Genomic DNA, 19,416 nt, shown 5'->3' with positions numbered 1-19,416 from the left:
TGCCTCAGTTTCCTAATCTACAAAATGGGAATAATGGTAGCACCTGCTAGGGTCACTGTAATAATTAAGTTACATCGTGTATGTAAAACACTTAGCACAGTGCCTGGCACACAGTGAAATAAGGAAATAAGTGTTACTGTTGCTATTGTTATCTCTGTATGCGTCATCAATGGGCAGAGTTGGGGACCATAGAAAGTATTTTATTGGCCTCTAATTTGGCAATTATTTCTAGGTGTATTTTTTTTTAAACCAAGATTATAGTTTAAGAGGCAGCTTCCTTATTTCATTTCCTTAACTTCCCGCTCTATATAAGTACTCCCTTCCTTAAGCATCATCATTCTGCTCCTCGCAGAGATCTCAGGGTCTCCCTGTTGGCTGAAGCTCCATTGCTTCCTTTTTCTTTTTCGTGAATTGCTTGCTCCCTTCTGCCAATGGACAACGCAGCATTTGAAATGCATGAAGGCACCACACCAAATGTTTCCTATCCGGGGAAGATGAACACCATCCCCAGAATGGTGAGTTGGGGGCTTCCATCTTGAGATTAGCTTTCCTCCAAACCTTCATGCAGAGCTCAGGAAAGAATCTCTTAGACCAGCTTTCCTCTGTGACCTTCCTCACTGAGGCAGCATCTCCTGCTCGCAATATTTCCTGATTGGCCTTCTTACTCATAAACTCTGAACTCACACCTCCTTTCGCTCTTTCATGGCCCAACTCTATGAATAGTTGCTCATAGTACTAGTGAGTTATTTATTGTTCCATATAATACCCTTATGCATTGTTAAACGGAATATGTTGATACGTGATTATGCTATACGACATATGCCATCTAAGAAGGCTGAAGTACTAAGGACATTTGTGTTAGCGTTATTAGTGATCAGAGATAGGCCTGCTCAGAGAGAAAGGCCAGGAACTCAGAGGGCAGTGGAACAAGACGCCTTGGCATCGGTGCTTATGAGTATCATTTTAATGGTCAGAGAAACAAGGGCAAATTGGTCCAAAGATTAGGATGTGTTTTCTCTTGGCAGCTTTCAGTGATGTGCATGGTAACTCACAGAAGTAATACTATTGTTTTCAGCACATATTTGTGATGTGAAACCAGTAAATAGTAACATAGAAATACATGGAAATACTGTGCTCAGACTTGGTAGATGTGTTAGTTGCTCCTGTAGGTAATACACGTAGGAGGGGAGTTCCATGAAGCTGTTTAAACAAAGGGAGAGAAACTGAGACCTGCAGGCCAGTTCTTTACAGGTAAGCTACTTACTCCTACGCATGTACCTGTACCTGTAAATGTAGATGTATGTCCTGGAATGAAAGAGTTCTTGGAAAATCTCCTATATAACTTATTTAATTTTTAGGTGAAGAAACTGGTAAATGGAGCTAATTGACTGAATTGGAATGCTTTTATATACAAACTTAAGTGTCTACTTGATTTTCTAGTAACATTATGTGTTAGTAATGTTAGCTAGTAACATCTAGCTCCTCATATGATTATTTTTATTCTTGCTTATTTGGATGTTAGCAAGGTATATGTGTGTGTATTTATACTCATATTTGCACAAGTATTATTTTACTGGGTATATTTCTCCCACAAATGCATTTTTAAGAAATATATTTTTATTGATTTCAGAGAGGAAGGGAGAGGGAGGGAGAGATTGTAACATCAATGATGAGAGAGAATTATTGATTGGCTGCCTCCTGCATGCCTCCTACTGGGGATCGATCCTGCAACCCGGGCATGTGCCCTTGACCAGAATTGAACCCTGAACCCTTCAATCCACAGTCCGACACTCTATTCACTGAGCCAAACCAGCTAGTGCACAAATGTGTTTTTTTTTATTTTTAAGTAAAAGAGAAAATAAACCAAATTGAGAAAGGAGGCAATATTTTTTTTAAATAATTCTTTATTGTTAAAAGTATTACATATGTCCCCTCTTCCCCCCGCCATTAACCTGCTCCAGCCCGCCCCCACCCCCCTGCCCTAGGCCCTCACTGTCCCATTGTCTGTGTCCATGGGCCATGCATATATGCATGCAAGGTCCTTGGTTGATTACCTCCCACGCACCCACCTTCCCCCGCCTTTCTTCAGAGAGTCTGCACTCTGTTCCATGCTTCTATGTCTCTGGATCCACTCCGTTCACCAGTTTATTTTGTTACTTAGATTCCACATATGAATGAGACCATGTGATATTTGTCTTTCTCTGACTGACTTATTTCACTTAACATGTTACTCTCCATATCAGGAGGCAGTATTTTAATGCATCACGAGTAGAAAATGATGGCTTCATTTTTTCCTAATTTGCTAATCTCTCCTAGGAAAAGAAGAAGCAGTGGTCATTGATGAGTGTTTTCCTGGTGTGTCTCTTGGCCTGCACTGTTACCACAGCAGTGGGAGTCCTGATCCTCTCCTTGGTGTATATCAACAACTCTCAGCCCCATTCGGAACCCAAACCACAAACAACAATTCTGACACTGCAAAAAGCTGTTGATCCCAAATTCCAGTTTCTTAATCATTTACCTAAATCCAAGGTATGAATGACACACATTAGAAAAAGTATCATCTACTCTCAATGGCTATTTCAAAACAAAGTTTCCATTGTGCTTTTACTAAGCTTTGCTCTGTCTTCATGGGGAGGAATCAGGTGTGTTCTATCTGGATGAAGAGAGGGGAAGATAGGGAAGAGGGAAAGTTGAGTTGATATTGGTTCCAGGCAGAACTTTTCTTTAATAGATAGATAGTTCTCTACCTATCTAAGGGTCCAGGGTTCAATTCTGTCTGGCTGGAGGGAAGAATTGCAGATGGACAAATAGAAAGCCCTCTTTTCTCTTGTCAAGATAGGTATTCTTTTATTTTATTCCAGAGAGAGAAAGGGAGGGGAGAGAGAGAAATAGAACATAAATGATGAGTGAGAATCATTGATTGGCTGTCTCCTGTATGCCCCCCCCCTGGGGATCGAGCCCAAAACCCTGGCATGTGGCCTGACTGGGAATCAAACTGTGACCTGGTTCATGGGTTGATGCTTAACCACTGAGCAACACCAGCTGGGCGATAGGTGTTTTTTTGATGTCTATCAGGGACTAGACAGAGAGCACCGCCTGTACCACTATGCTCATTCCTGGCATCTTGCAGGCCTATCCTTCCTTTTCCCTTTTGGAACTCCTTTACTCCCCTCATCACCACAGCCTTTCCTGTTTGCCCCCCTCGATCTCTGTAGGCTGTGGTGGCCTCATGTTCCTCAGGTGATGGCCTTTGTGCTCCTAAGTGCTTGCTTATTACTTTTCAGGTGTTTGAGTTCTCTGGTGGTGCAATCCAGTGGGCCCGGTACAGGAACAATATCAAAGACTATCTCAGCATCGAAGAAGAGGCCTTTGGCAGCAGCTTGAACAGCCAGAGATCACAGATGACTCTGGGGACCCTGAGAATAAAAAGCAATGGCCTCCGTGCCCCTCACTGGCACTTTAATGCAAATGAGCATGGCTATCTCGCACAGGTATAACCAGTTTGCCCCATTCTGTACTTCAGCATTTATGCCGGTGTGTTGTATCCTCAGGTTATTATTTCAGTTGTTGCAAAAGCTACTTAAGTGATAGACAATATCTAGGCTTTGGCTAAGTATTCAGCTAGATTAGTTAGTAATGCCTTTTAAAGCATCAAACTGTTTGTTTTAATTATTCCTTTGTAAAATTGATTTTAGAGAGAGGAAGGGAGAGGGAGAGGGAGAAGGATAGAAACATTGATGAGAGAGAAACATCAACATTGATTGGCTGCCTCCTGCACTCCCCCTGCTGGGGATTGAACCAGCAACCCGGGCATTTGCCCTGACTGGGAATGGAACCTGCAACCTCTTGGTGCATGGGTTGATGCTCAACCATTGAGCCACACCAGCCTGGCTGTTTTAATTATTCTTGGCATTACTTTGAACTTCTTTCTTCAGTCTGAAATCATTTTTCAGACAGTCTTTTTTTTTTTTTTAATACATTTTATTGATTTTTTACAGAGAGGAAGGGAGAGGGATAGAGAGTTAGAAACATCGATGAGAGAGAAACATCGACCAGCTGCCTCCTGCACAACCCCTACTGGGGATATGCCCGCAACCAAGGTACATGCCCTTGACCGGAATCGAACCCGGGACCTCTCAGTCCGCAGGCCGACGCTCTATCCACCGAGCCAAACCAGTCAGGGCTCAGACACTAGTCTTAAAATAAGATCACTGTTCCATCCTTTGAACCAAAGCTGAAATTGGTGGCTCTGATCTAATGATCAAAGAGAGGGCAGCTTTGCTCTAAGGAAAAAAGCAGCACTGGATGACAAACCAGTTTGCAGATGTTCAGCCTGGAGTCCCTAAGATCAGGCCCATTGTGGTTCAGAACTTTTAGAATTTTCTGGAAGTCAAGTGAAATAGAAAGAGTTGGAGGTGAAATGAGTGTGCTTACTTGAATTTCAAATATTTCTGTATTTCAGACACTGGGGACCCAGTAGTGACTAAAGGCCCTCCCCCCCCCCCACCCCCAGCCTAGAACTTACAGAATTTGGTCTTACACTAATAATCTTATTAATAGGTCAGCCAATTTTATGTGACATATTTCTGTTGTTGTTAATAAAACTCCTCTTTTATTTTTGACAGTTCATTCACTTTTATAGTTTACAACAGGAAGAGAGATTAGAGTTTCACCTACCTAAGACTGAATCCTTTTTATTTCTCATAAAAGAATAGAGGCTCAGAAAGATAAAGATAAACTGTAGTTGTAGTTGTTGGCTAGACTGGGACAAAGTCCATATTTTTTGACTCCTTGTCTTTTCCACATGTATAAAATATGTAAAAAAGGATTATCTTCAAAGGATTTTTTTGGCTGAGTATTGGCAGAGTGGTAGGCAAAAAGAAAGGCAGTTAAGTGAGCTTTCCTGGAGGGAGGCCCCTAAAAAACAAAGTCCAAGCCCGAGGAATTAGTCTGGAGAATGTATCACAGATCAAAGGCTTTGGATTCAGCTCAGCAGAGTTTATGATCTGAGCTTCTAAATGTGGGCTAGAAGGTGATCAAAAGGTACACACATCCAGTTATAAAGTAAATCAGGGGGATGTAATATACAGCATGGCAATTATAGTTAATAGTACTTACTGCATTGTTTATTTGAAAGTTACTAAGAAAGTACATCTTAAAAGTTCTCAAAATTATAAGTTCTCCAAGTTATAAAAAATTGTAACTTTGTGTGGTGATGGATGTTAACCAGGCTTATTATGGTGATCATTTCACAGTATATACAATTATTGACTCTTTATGTTATACACCTGAAACTAATATAATGTTATATGTCAATCTTAATGAAAACTTATGAAATAATTCAACTAGAAAAAATAATGTGGGCCAGAATATTCTCTAGATCCCAGGAAATCTAGGGTCACTCACGCTCATGATCAGGGTAAGGAACCCAGCAACAGGCATGAAGGAAATCCCTCCTCTGCACACTCACCCAGGGAGCTTGCTTTTGCTTCGGAGTATCTTCATGAGAGCTTTGGAATGAGTGTTCTGAGAGAAGTGGGGCAGTGAGGTGACTAGTGGACCTGCTGTGGGTGGCCCATTGGCTACCATGCTGTCTCTGCTCTGTCTGGAGTAGCTGATGCCCCAATAGGAACAGACGCATATTGTTGCTGTTGGCTGCATGTGGACTTGGAGAGAACTCTTTAGTGGTTCACTTTCCCCTCATCTTTAATACCCATTGTTTACATGTCTGAACAGAGAGAACAAAGACTTCCTTTTCATCCACCCTGGGGGATGCTCCACTATGTGACCATGAGTCTCTGGTAAAACAGAAACAATGGTACCTCCTCTACCTACTACACAGGATAATACTAAGGAACAGAGGAGAGAATGAGAGAAAGGATACAATTCTATATGAACAGAATCAAAGTATGGTGCGGATTGAAAATATAGGCTTCTCCCCCAGGTCCTGGCAACGCCATTTTACTCTCTTTTTCTAGATAATTCGATTAAATAATTTTAACTGGGTAATTTACTAGATAGTTAAGTTTTAGAGATCTGTTACACGGCATTGTATCTATAATTAATAATACTGTATTGTACAATTAAACATTTGTTAAGAGGGTAGATCTCATTTTAGATGTTCTTACCATCTTTAGAGCTGGACTTTAGAGCTGGACTGCTTAAGTCCAAATCCCAGCTTTGCCATCGACTAGCTGAGTAACCTTGGGAAAACTGTATATTCTCTTTGGACTTAGTTTTCTCATCTGTAAAGTGGTGGTAATAATAGAAATTGCTTCACAGGGGTGATGGAAGGAACTTGAGTTAAATCAGGTAAAGTACTAAGAAGACTATCTGAAGTGAACACAGTGAAATCACTAAGTGCTAGTATTGTTAATATTATTATTATTAAAATTGTATGCAGACTTTTTCTTAACTGGAAAATACATACACAACTGTATTCATCTATACAAACATGTATGTCTATGTAATTGCATATGAACACACATGTGCCTGCAGTCTTTTTAAACTCTAAAGCATGTATTCTCAATGGGGGCAATATTGCCCCAAAGGGGGCATAAACCGGTTTTGGGGGGCAAAAATACTGACTCTTTTTATGTATTAAACTATAATATAGGTATAGCATATAAGCAGTATGTGTATATAGTGTACGTATCTATAGTATATCTGTAGTATTAAAATTTCATGAGGTGGTGATTAGAAAAAGTCTTAAAATGTTACCTTAGGAAGGAGGTAATGGAGAAAGGTTGAGAACTGCTCTAAGGTGGTGTGGGATGTGCTTCTCTGTATATGTTTCAGGGGACAGCGTGGATCGGGGTGGTTGACGATGGTCATGTCATTACCACGTACAATGTTACAGCTGGCCAAGTGATCTTCTTTCCTAAAAACACGCTTCACTGGATAAAGAACGTGGGCAATGAAGACTGCTTTTTCCTGCTCTTCTTTTCCACACATGATGAACTTCAGACACTGGATGTTGATGATGTCTTTTTTTCTACACCTGAGGACATTGCTTCCAGGTCACTTAAGGTCTGTACTGAAAATGGCATCCCATGATGTGGGTACGCATCACACAGGCCCAAAGGGAGCATGTGTATCCGTGTCTAGGGCAGACATCAACAGGGTAACAGTTGGCTAATGAACTCAAAAACACACCTTGTGTTCCCACTTTTATAAGGATATAAAACTTGTTGAAATTGAGTGTCTATACTTTCCTTTGTGAAGGACTTCCATAGAAAACTATGAAAAATTTGGTAGAAAGGTTATGATATAGTTGATAAAAAATGCTATAATCTTTTTTTTAAAAAAATTTCTTTATTGATTAAGGTGTTACATATGTGTCCTTCTTCCCCCTTTATCCCCCCATTCCCCCACTCATGCCCTCACCCCCCTGTTGTCTGTGTCCATTGGTTAGGCCCATATGCATGCATACAAGTCCTTTGGTTGATCTCTCCCTCTTACCACCACCCTCCCCTACCTTCCCTCCAAGGTTTGATGGTCTGATCGATGTTTCTCTGTCTCTGGAACTGTTTTTGTTCATCAGTTTATGTTGTTCATTATATTCCACAATGAGTGAGATCATGTGATATTTATCTTTCTCTGACTGGCTTATTTCACTTAGCATAATGCTCTCCAGTTCCATCCATGTTGTTGCATATGGTAGAAATTCCTTCTTTTTTAGCACAGCATAGTATTCCATTGTGTAGATGTACCATGGTTTTCTAATCCACTCATCTGCTGATGGGCACTTAGGCTGTTTCCAAATCTTAGCTATGGTAAATTGTGCTGCTGTGAACATAGGGGTGCATATATCCTTTCTGATTGATGTTTCTAGCTTCTTGGGATATATTCCTAGAAGTGGGATTACTGGGTCAAATGGGAGTTCCATTTTTAGTTTTTTTGAGGAAACTCCATACTGTTCTCCACAGTGGCTGCACCAATCTGCATTCCCACCAGCAGTGCATGAGGGTTCCTTTTTCTCCGCATCCTCGCCAACATTTGTCACTTATTGGTTTGTTGATGATAGCCATTCTGACAGGTGTGAGATGGTACCGCATTGTCGTTTTGATTTGTATCTCTTGGATAATTAGTGACTTAGAGCATATTTTCATATGTCTCTTGGCCTTCCTTCTGTCTTTTTTCGAAAAGTTTCTATTTAGGTCCGTTGCCCATTTCTTGATTGGATTGTTTATCTTCCTTTTGTTGAGTTGTATGAGTTCCCCGTAAATGTTGGAGATTAAACACTTATCAGTGATAACATTGGCAAATATGTTCTCCCATGTAGTGGTCTTTCTTGTTTTTTTTTGTTGTTGATGGTTTCTTTTGCTGTGCAAAAGCTTTTTATTTTGATGTAGTCCCATTTGTTTATTTTCTCTTTAGCTTCCATTGCCCTAGGAGTGGTATTGGTGAAGAAATTGCTTCGGCATTTGTCTGAGATTTCGCTGCCTGTGGATTCCTCTAGTATTTTTATGGTTTCCCATCTTATGTTTAAGTCCTTTATCCATTTTGAGTTTATTTTTGTGTATGGTGTAAGTTGGTGGTCTAGTTTCATTTTTTTGCATGTATCTGTCCAATTTTCCCAACACCATTTATTGAAGAGACTGTCTTGACTCCATTTTATGTTCATGCCTCCTTTGTCGAATATTAATTGGGCATAGTGATTTGGGTCAATTTCTGGGTTCTCTATTCTATTCCATTGATCTATATGTCTGTTCTTGTGCCAGTACCATGCTGTTTTGAGAACGGTGGCTTTGTAATACAGCTTGATATCTGGTATTGAGATCCCACCTACTTTGTTCTTCTTTCTCAGGATTGCTGCAGCTATTTGGGGTCTTTTTTTATTCCAGATGAATTTTTGGAGAGTTCTTTCTAGGTCTGTGAAATATGCTGTTAGTATTTTAATGGGGAGTGCATTGAATCTATAGATTGCTTTGGGTAGTATGGACATTTTGATGATGTTGATTCTACCAATCCATGAACATGGTATGTTCTTCCATCTGTTTATGTCTTCTTTTATCTCTTTTTTCAGTGTCCTGTAGTTTTTTGCATATAGGTCTTTTACCTCTTTAGTTAAGTTTATTCCTAAGTATCTTAATTTTTTTTGGTGTGATGGTAAATGGGATTGCTTTTTTAGTCTCTCTTTCTGTAAGTTCACTGTTGGTGTATAGAAATGCCATAGATTTCTTGGCATTAATTTTGTATCCTGCTACCTTGCCGAATTCATTTATTAAGTCTAATAATTTTTGGTGGAGTCTTTAGGGTTTTCTATGTACAGTATCATGTTGTCTGCGAATAAGGACAGTTTTAGTTCTTCTTTTCCAATTTGGATGCCTTTTATTCCTTCTTCTTGTCTGATCGCAATGGCTAGTACTTCCAGTACTATGTCGAACAGGAGTGGTGAGAGAGGGCATCCCTGTCTTGTTCCTGTTCTTAGGGGAAATGGTTTTAGTTTTTGTCCATTGAGTGTGATGCTGGCTGTGGGTTTATCATATATGGCTTTTATGATGTTGAGGTATGATCCTTCTATTCCCACCTTGCTGAGAGTTTTTATCAAGAAAGGGTGTTGGATTTGGTCAAATGCTTTTTCTGTGTCAATTGATATGACTATGTGATTTTTCCCCCCTCAGTTTGTTTATGTGATGTATCACGTTTATTGATTTGCAGATATTGTACCATCCTTGCAACCCTGGTATAAATCCTGCTTGGTCATGGTGTATGATCTTTCTGATGTACTGCTGGATCCGATTTGCTAGGATTTTGTTGAGGACTTTGGCATCTATGTTCATGAGGGATATTGGCCTGTAATTCTCTTTCATTGTGTTGTCTTTATCTGATTTTGGTATTAGGGTGATGCTGGCTTCATAGAATGAGTTTGGAAGTGTTCCTTCCTCTTGAATTTTTTGGAATAGTCTGAGGAGGATAGGTTTTAGTTCTTCCTTGAATGTTTGGTATAACTCTCCTGTGAAGCCGTCTGGGCCTGGGCTTTTGTTTGCTGGAAGCTTTTTGATGACTGCTTCAATTTCTTCCATAGTTATTGGCCTATTGAGATTTTTAGAATCTTCCTGATTGAGTTTTGGAAGGTTGTATTTTTCTAGGAATATGTCCATTTTCTCCATGTTGTCCAGTTTGTTGGAATAGAGTTGTTCATAATATTTTTTAACAATCCTTTGTATTTCTGTGGGGTCTGTTGTTATTTCACCTCTATCATTTCTGATTTTGTTTATTTGAGTTCTCTCTCTTTGCTTCTTGGTGAGCCTGGCTAGAGGTTCATCAATCTTTTTTTTTTTTTTTTTTTTTTTTTTTAAATATTAATTTGGGAAATGGGCGCCAGGCAGAAGGCCAACTCTAGTGGGAGGACTACTCTTTGCTTTGGCCTTGCCATCCCTTTTATTCAGGTTTGGGATACACCCAATTGCCCTTAGGCAGGCAATTCCAGTAACAGGCAGATTATCTTATCAGTAAGGATTTACATGATTATTTGGTGGGGAAGTTGCTTCAGCTACCATTGTCTCAATTAGATAGGGAGTGGTTGGCTCTGACCTTTCAGAGCTTCAAGGTTGACCAGCCTTCCGGGTTTCTTTTCTTTCTTTTTTTTTTTTTTTAATATATTTTATTGATTTTTTACAGAGAGGAAGGGAGAGGGATAGAGAGCTAGAAACATCGATGAGAGAGAAACATCGATCAGCTGCCTCCTGCACACCTCCCACTGGGGATGTGCCCGCAACCAAGGTACATGCCCTTGACCGGAATCGAACCCGGGACCCTTCAGTCCGCAGGCCGACGCTCTATCCATTGAGCCAAACCGGGTTCCGGGTTTCTTGTCCATATCTTTCTATTAGTGAGACAATGATCGGTTTCCAGCATCTCCCCCTTTTCTTTTCTTTAAAAAATCTTGCATCTGCAGACTAGAAATAAATATATAAGAACAAAAAATGAGACAAGCAATAATGGTTATGCTGAGAGGCAAATGAATCAGTCTGTAGTACGTTTCTTTCTGGGCCGATAGTTTTTTGATTCCCAATTTCAATGTCCAATAGTTTTGAGTCCCAATTTCAATGTCAAACAGTTCCTTATGTGTACATGTCAGCAATGATATTTCAGTTCTGGATGGTGGACAAATGGTGGTAATGCAGGTCTGACCCTCTCTGGTTTGGTCCTGGGCAACCTGTAACGATGCACAGCTGCTGACTGCTAGTATGGCAAGGCATCGTCAGCGTCTTCCATCTCTGGACTGTTTCTCCTCTTGTCTTCATGGCTGGAGCAGTCCTGTCAATTCCTCCCTGTTGCAGGAATCCACATGGTCTTGGAGTTGTTTTAGATCTGGTTTCTGTAGCTGGTCCATGGGCTTTGCATGCGGTGAATTTCCCTCACCTTCTCTTGGTGAATTTCCCTCACCTTTTTTTGGTGAATTTTCCACACCTTTTTTCAGTGTATTTTTTCCTTCCTTCGCTCTTAGGCGAAAAATATCATCTCCTCCAGATGTCCTGAGGTCAGGCGCCAAATGTGTGAACCCCTTTCACGTCCCATGTGGTTCAGGGTTCAGGTTCTGGAGAAGGCTGCACACAAATGAAAGAGACTAGAAAAATATTAATTTGGGAAATGGGGGCCAGGCGGAAGCCCAACTCTAGTGGGAGGACTACTGAAGTTCATCAATCTTGTTTATCCTTTCAAAGAACCAGCTCTTGGTTTCATTGATCTTTTGTATTGTTTTTTTTTGGTCTCTATGTCATTTATTTCTACTCTAATCTTTATTATCTCCTTCCTTCTGCTCACTCTGGGCTTTTCTTGTTGCTCTCTTTCTAATTCTTTGAGTTGTAGCATTAGATGATTTACTACCATTTTTTCTTGTTTTTTGAGGTAGGCCTGTAGAGCTATTAACTTCCCTCTCAGGACTGTTTTCATTGTGTCCCATAGGTTTTAGATTGTTGTGTTTTTATTGTCATTATTTTCCAGAATGTTTTTAATTTCTTCTTTGATCTCATTGGTAACCCAATCAATATTTAATAACATGCTATTCACCTTTCCAGTGTTTGAGTGTTTTGGATTGTTTTTATTGTAGTTTATTTCTAATATTATGCCATGTGGTCTGAAAAGATGCTTGGTATGATTTCAATCTTCTTGAATTTGAGGAGACTTTGCTTGTGACCCAGTATGTGGTCTATTTTTGAAAATGTCCCATGTGCACTTGAGAAGAACGTATAGTCCTCAGCTTTGGGGTGAAATGTTCTGAAGATGTCAGTTAAGTCCATCTGATCTAGTGAGTCATTTAGGATTGTTGTTTCTTTGCTGATACTTTGTCTAGAGGATTTATCCAGTGATGTCAGTGGTGTAATAAAATCCCCTACTATGATTGTATTGTTGTCTATCTCTCTCTTGATATCTTCCAGGAGATTTTTTATGTATTTGGGTGCTCCTGTATTGGGTGCATATATGTTTACCAGGGTTGCTATAATCTTTATCTCTGAAACACCATAAGCTAATACAGGGACAAGTTTGCTACAGATGATGTTGTGTTTTCTTTTTCTAATGTGGAGGATCCCACCACTTTCCTGAAGAACAGCTGGTTTGGGTCTCTTCAAATATTTATGTTATCATTGGAGGGATTACTCATAACACTGGGTGCAGAGGGTCAGATGTGGAGGCTGACATTGAAAATGAGTGATCAGGAGATTGGTGATGGCCCATGACTGGCAATTGAAAGGGGTTCAATGGAAATTTTAGAAATCTATCTAGTAAAGTCCTGAGGTCTATTTTGCAGCAGGTCCTGGTGTCATAGCATAGGGAGAAGAAATGAGTTATTAGGGGAAAGCCATAGGAGTTTTTATTGATTATAAAATACCAACACATTTAAAATCAAAATACATTGAAAACTTGGAGGATTTTCATAAATATCACAAATCAAGCTAACTGAGGTCAGCTCTTTTAACTGGGCCACTGGAAACCACAGGGTGCCAATACCACCCTGTCCTCGGCTACCTATCCTTCTATTGCTAAAATTTGTAGGATGTTTCACAGATATCTTATGTGGTTTCTTATGTGTTTCAGCCTGAAGGCGGAATCAATTTTATTAGGTCATTCCACAAGCAAAACGAGGATCAGGGCGTCAACCTCCCTCCCAACCTGGCAGACCTGGTTATGAATGCCAGTTATGCACAGTCTCCAGACAGCCTTGTGTGGAGATACTTTTATGACCTTAAAGGTATAGTATGTTATTTTATGAAGCCTGTTTATTTAAATACTAGAGGCCCAACACATGAAATTGTGTGCGGGTAGGGTCTCTAGGCCTAGCCTGTGATCAGGGCCATCTTCCGCCTGCTCTCCAGTCCTTAGTCCTGCCCTACCACCGCCAGCAACCTGGTTCCCCTTGCTCACCCCCAGTCCTGCCCCACCACCGCCAGCCACCCGGTTCCCCTCACTGGCCCCAGGTCCCTCCCCACCGCCACCAGCCACATTGGTTCCCTGTTTGCCATCCAGTGATCGGAGCCAGTAGGCTGGGGCGGAAGGTGGTGGGCGGGGGGAGGAACCAAGAGGTGGTCAATGCACCTCATAGCAATTGGTTGAGCGGTCATTCTGGTTGTTATGCTGTTATGGACCCTGGGCTTTTATTATATAGGATTTATATAGGTGATGATATAGGTGTATTGGACTGAGATGTGATTTTTTTTTTTTTTTTACAATGGGTCACAGTCAAGAGAAGTTTGGAAAAAAAAACATTTTTCAACAGAGTAGGAAATGTGAGGAAAGGCCTGGAAGCAAAAGAGAACATGGCAAAAGATTTCAAAGTGTGAGGGTATGTGTTGAGGCTGTGGGAGGGGATTATAGGAGAAGAAGCTGATGGGAGAGGAGGGGTCCAATTATGTAGGTTATTATGCAAATGAGTTTATACTTTATCTTGATGGAAAAGAAGAGCAATTAGGGTTTTTTAAAATAGAAGAGTGACACAATAATGTATATTTATTTATTTACTAGAGGCCTGATGCATAAAATTCATGCAAGGGCCTTGGCCCCAGTTCCACCCGCCGCGGCCATGGCCAGGGGCCTCTGCCAACTCTGTCTCAGCCTCTGCCCGCTGAGGCTTTGTCCAGAAGGAAGGACGTCCGGAAGATGTCCAGTCTAATTAGCATATTAATTACGCTTTTATTATTATAGATTTATTTATTTGAGATATAACTGACATACATTATATGAGTTTCATGTGTACAACACAATATTTGATATTTGTATATATTGAGAAATGTTCACAATAAGTCAGTTAATATTGCCACCATCATACAGAACTCTTTTTCTTGTGGCGAGAACTTTTAAGCAACTTTCTTTTTTTTTTTTTTTTTAATATATTTTATTGATTTTTTACAGAGAGGAAGGGAGAAGGATAGAAAGTTAGAAACATTGATGAGAGAGAAACATTGCTCAGCTGCTTCCTGCACACCTCCTACTGGGGATGTGCCCGCAACCAAGGTACATGCCCTTGACTGGAATCGAACCTGGGACCTTTCAGTCCACAGGCCGACGCTTTATCCACTGAGCCAAACCGGTTAGGGCTAAGCAACTTTCAAATATGCAATACAGTATTAGTAACTGTAGTTGCCATGTACATCACATCCCCATGATTTATTTATTTTATAATTGGAAGCCTGTACCTTTGACATCCTTCACCCATTCAATCTGTTCTCTGTATCTATTTTTTTTTTTTTTTTTTAGATTTCACATTTAAATGAGATCATGTGGTATATGTCTTTCTCTGTCTGATTTATTTCACTTCACATAATGCCCTTGAGGTCTATCTAGTCACAACTGGCAAGATTTTTTTTTTTATGGCTGAACAATGTTCCATTGTATATCTGTACAACATCTTCTTTATCCACTCATTAGTCGATGGACACTTCGGTTATTTTCATATCTTGGCTATTATAAATAATGCTGCAATGAACATGGGGGTGCAGATATCTTTCTGAGTTAGTGTTAGTTTTGTGATTTGAAGTGATGGCCAATATTGCTAAATTGTGGAGAATGGATTGGAAGGGGCCACTGAGAGGCAGGGAGATGAGTCAGGGACTCTCCAGTCCCTCAGATAGGGATGATGCTGGCCTGCATTCTGACAGTTGTGAGAGGGAGAGAACTGTTAGGAAGCAAAGAGTCTTTAAAGAGGTAGGGCTGACAGGACATAGGTGATGGACTTGAAGAGCAAGGTTGGTACTTAGGATGACTCTCAAGTTTCCTAGTCAGGTTCCCTGAGTTGAATTGTTTGTTTTAAAGAGGCCACTGTTTGTTAGAAATTTCAGGAGAGCTTGGAAGGTAGGATAGTACCTAAGCACATCAGGTCAATGTCTTGGGGGCACATAGGATCTGGTGTCAGCAGTTCCCACCACATACGTTTTGGTGACTATAGAAGAGCTATGTCCTTTGTAGTATGATTTTGAAGTATTTTATCATATTTTGTTTTTAAACTTCATCTGACTCAGGTTCAAAAGAGTATCGATTTCCAGGAGGAATAATACAGCTGGCACAATATTGGAAAAATGAAAGTGGACTAAGCAATAACGAAAAAATTTTCAGTAAATTCCTGAATCAGGTAATTGAGAATAATGTTTTAATCATTATTAAGATGGATGAAATAAGATATTTAGGTTGGAATCAGCATTCTTTTGGACAAAAAGAAAAAGAAAGATGTAGTCAAACATTGGTTGATTTGATCAATGTACACTATTAATTGAGACCTCAATGTGATTTGGGAACTTAATTTTTTGGCATTGATAGTTACATTAACGAAAAGACTGGATGCTTGTGAAATATTGATTTTTGTTTGTTTTAAATGTTGTATTGCATAATGACCAATAGCACAGCTATGGTTTTAAATTTCCTGATTCAAATCTCAGATCTGTCACTGTGTGACCCTCGGTAAACTACTCAACCAACCTAGATTTTAATTTCATCACTCGTAAAATGGGGAGACTAATACTACCAACCTTACAAAACTGTTATAAGGAACAAGTAAGATAATAAATGTAAAGGACATAAAAAATTGCATGTCTTAGTGAGGGCTTCATAAATATTAATTATAATTAAATTAATTGTTAAGTTGCTGAGTAGAATGTTGGCTAAATAACTGAATTTCATTTTTCTTTTTTTTTAAGCATCAAAATGCCCTCACTTTATGTACACTCAGGATTTACAACAATGGATTGAGACAACCTCATTTCCATTTTAATGCAAATGAAATGGGATATGTAATAAGTGGATGTGCAAAGGTAATTTTTCTGTGAACAGTTTTTTTTTTTTAAAAAAAAACTTTCCTTTTAATGCAGAAAGAAGCAAATGGGAGGTATTTCTTGATTTTGGTTCAGTTTTTGGTAACGTCAAAGGACTGGGTGCTAATGCCTTTCTGGGCACAGTTTTTAGAGGATACTGTGCAGGCTCTGAGGAACAGCAGCATCCAAGTCCTAGCGTGAAAAGAGGCTATGAACATTTCAGAAGTGAAACAGAGTTATCACTCGTGGTGGAGGGTCTGAAACACCTGCTTATGTTTCAGAGTTTTGCATTCTCAGGTAATGCAAGGGTTAATGTGTTGCCCTTTGGAGAATGTGAAGTGACTCTTTGCTTCTCAGCATAATGTGAGTCAGGGTGGCTGGGGAGTGTGAAATGCTGGTAGAGTGGCCACAGGTCCCAGTTTTCCCAGGATCCTCCTGGTGTATACTTGTCTTGGTGAAACTATTAACAGCACCCCCTTTCACTCTTCAGATAGTCTTGATTTGGATGATCAATTATATGGTTACTAGTCAAAGCCAAACTGATTAGCCTGTTACCATAGTGATTTGGTTCTGGACTTTCATAGGCTCCCTGGGGAAACACCTACATGGTATACACAGGTAAAATGGCCTTTTCTAGCCTGTACCTGTCTCAATTTTGACAGAAAGACTCAAACCAGACTGCACTTCGCCTATTATGTCATTCATAATAGAAGTTTTGTTGTATGATTTTGGAGGTGAAGGCTTTAATAAATTCGAAAAAGGCATTGTAAACATTCACAAATTATATTTCAAGAACAGATTTTATTTTTGGTGTGCTTGTGTGTGTGAATTTGTGTGCACATTTAATCTCTAACTCTTTTAGGGAAGACTGTTAGGATGCTGCTCTCCTAAAGGCTGCATTTTCCCAAATAAGCAGAGAGGAAGGCAGGGGAGTAAACACTCAAATTTAAATCCTTTGCCTAATTAGGTAATTACGTAAGGGTAATTTATAACCCTTAATTAGAACATAGTGATTGAGGCTCTTTTTGCAGTATTGAACTTGCTAATGGCATTTTGAGAAACATTTTCTTAAATAGAGTATCTTTTGATTTTTGTGGGACTACCTCTTGGAAATAGGAGATTTTATGCGAAGGGTAGACTCTGTCTTCTGCCATTTACTCTTTCTAATAAGTCACAGGCTTTTATTCATCTGATCTTCACTATTAATACTTCACCTTAATGAATATTTGATTTTATTTGCTTCACTTCAAGATATTGTTTTCTTCCTTAGGTGGGCATTATTAATACTCAGGGTACCACAGAGTTTGATATTCATGTTGGCGATGTGATATTTTTCCCCATTGGAACCCAGCATTACATCAAGAGTGCATGCGATGAGGATTTGCTTTTCATTCTTGCCTTCAGCACCAGAGACCAGGTGAGAATAAACTCACTTAAGAGAGATGACTACGTGCCGGGGGTGTGCAGAACACTCTGCTAAGCAATGTATCTGGACAATAGGGTGCTGGGGGTCTTTCCCAGCATCCAGAAGGGTTCAGGAATCTGGAGAAGGTGCTGTGTGTAAATTAATAAAGAGACTAGAAATATAAATTTGTAATCCATGGGGGAGCCAGAGGAAGTTTAGCTGTAGTAGTTAAATTCTTTTTATCTCTGGACTCAGGGCTCTTTTTATTCCCACATTTTGCCCTTTAGCAAAGCAGATATACATATCAAAGGTAAATTTGGTATACAGTAGGCATTGTCAGGTTGGAGGAAATGCCTTTGTCTGTTCAGCTGTTCGGCCAGCAGGAGGCAATAACATGTAGATTGAAATGCCCTCAGCTGTCTGGTAACAGGCAATAATATATGCAGATCTTCAGGTTTGGGGAAATGCTTTTGGCCCATAACAGCAGGCAATATCATGTATTCAGCCTGCTGAGTACAGAAGCCCATCAACGTTTTGAGGACTTCTAGCACTTATTATGACATGCTGGAATTAGCCTCTAGCAATAGGGGGCCCTCAGTCAATGTGTTGAATGAGCGCATAAATAAATAAATTGGCAGAACCAATGTGAAAAAAGGAGAATCAAATAATCTTTTTATTTGGTTATAAAGGGATTCAATATATCACCTTCCCTCTTAATTCCCCAAGTTCAAAACCAAGAAAAAAAGACCAAAGAGTCATATATAAGAGATCCATGATGTAATTTTTATTTCTAATAAAGCAGATATTAGAGAATGTGATCAATAGCTTGGGAAGGTGGGTTTCTAATATGAATCTCCAGAACTGGATTGGCTTCTCCAAGTTGAGGCAGGCCCTGTACGCCTTATGGCATAAAGAAACAGGGCATGCTCTTTGAAGCTTTGCAGCTCCCAAGCATAAAGGGGTAAGCTAAACTGAGCATGCCCAGATTATTCACCCAGTCTCTGGCCATGGAGCCACTTACTTGGTGGACAGATTCACCTCCATCCTGTGCCTCAGGGCATGGTGCTCTGAGAAGCTCTGTCACTAGTCCCTGCTGACAGGAAGACAGATAGTCCCGTTCCCTCGTCGAAGGGAACTCTCTCTCAGGAGGATGGAGGTCCCTCCTAGGGAAAGCTTCTGCTGCCCCAGCACATGTAGCCACCAGTCTGACTTTCCTGGTTCTCAGAGTTGAAAGGTGAGCTCCCCATGGCAAGGGAAAACCAAGCACACAAGGTGCGCATTGGCAGGAATTTGTAGCTGTGGAGTCACACAGCCAAGTACCCGCCGTTCTGTAAGTGTGAGGCTGTAAGGTGTCTGTAGGAACCCAAGTAGTTCAGTGCTGATGCTTCCTTTGTTTTCCATTGTCAGCTACAAACCCTTGACATGGACGACTATTTCCAGGCCACAGCAGACCACATCCTGGCCCAGCTTTTCTTCAAGAAACAAAGTGAGTTTAAGAAGATCCCCAAATTCACGGAGGACCAGGCAATCAACCTGCCTTAGGCTTGCTGATGAGTTCATGTCTGTGCTTCTTCATTTGTTATCATTGTTTTTAAAGAAGGACTTGCCTAACGAACCTGGAGCTCTTCACACAGTGGAAGGGGGGAAGCGGGTGCTAAGCAGCCCTGTGGGCTCACTTAGCTGACAGTGATTGCAGGCAGTTCATGTATAGTCTGTGCAGATTAGTAGGTCCATAGCAGACACCCCCAATAGATTAAATTATAT

General features: G+C 40.3%; 1 protein-coding gene across 1 annotated transcript; it reads left to right on the top strand.

Annotated features, from left to right (window-relative positions):
* Window positions 1-431: 431 nt before the first annotated feature.
* Window positions 432-19,194, top strand: LOC308256552 (oxalate decarboxylase OxdC-like; the record flags this gene model as incomplete). Its single annotated transcript, XM_080684887.1, has 9 exons — window positions 432-515; window positions 2,317-2,529; window positions 3,285-3,491; window positions 6,799-7,029; window positions 13,045-13,198; window positions 15,462-15,571; window positions 16,134-16,247; window positions 17,518-17,664; window positions 19,060-19,194. 9 exons carry the CDS (start codon window positions 432-434, stop codon window positions 19,192-19,194), a joined length of 1,395 nt encoding a protein of 464 aa, XP_080541013.1.
* Window positions 19,195-19,416: the final 222 nt, after the last annotated feature.

This window comes from Plecotus auritus, assembly GCF_963455305.1.
Source record: "Plecotus auritus genome assembly, chromosome: 8".
Taxonomy (NCBI): domain Eukaryota; kingdom Metazoa; phylum Chordata; class Mammalia; order Chiroptera; family Vespertilionidae; genus Plecotus; species Plecotus auritus.
Note: the sequence above shows the minus strand (reverse complement) of the source record. Positions and strands in the feature narration are given on the sequence as shown.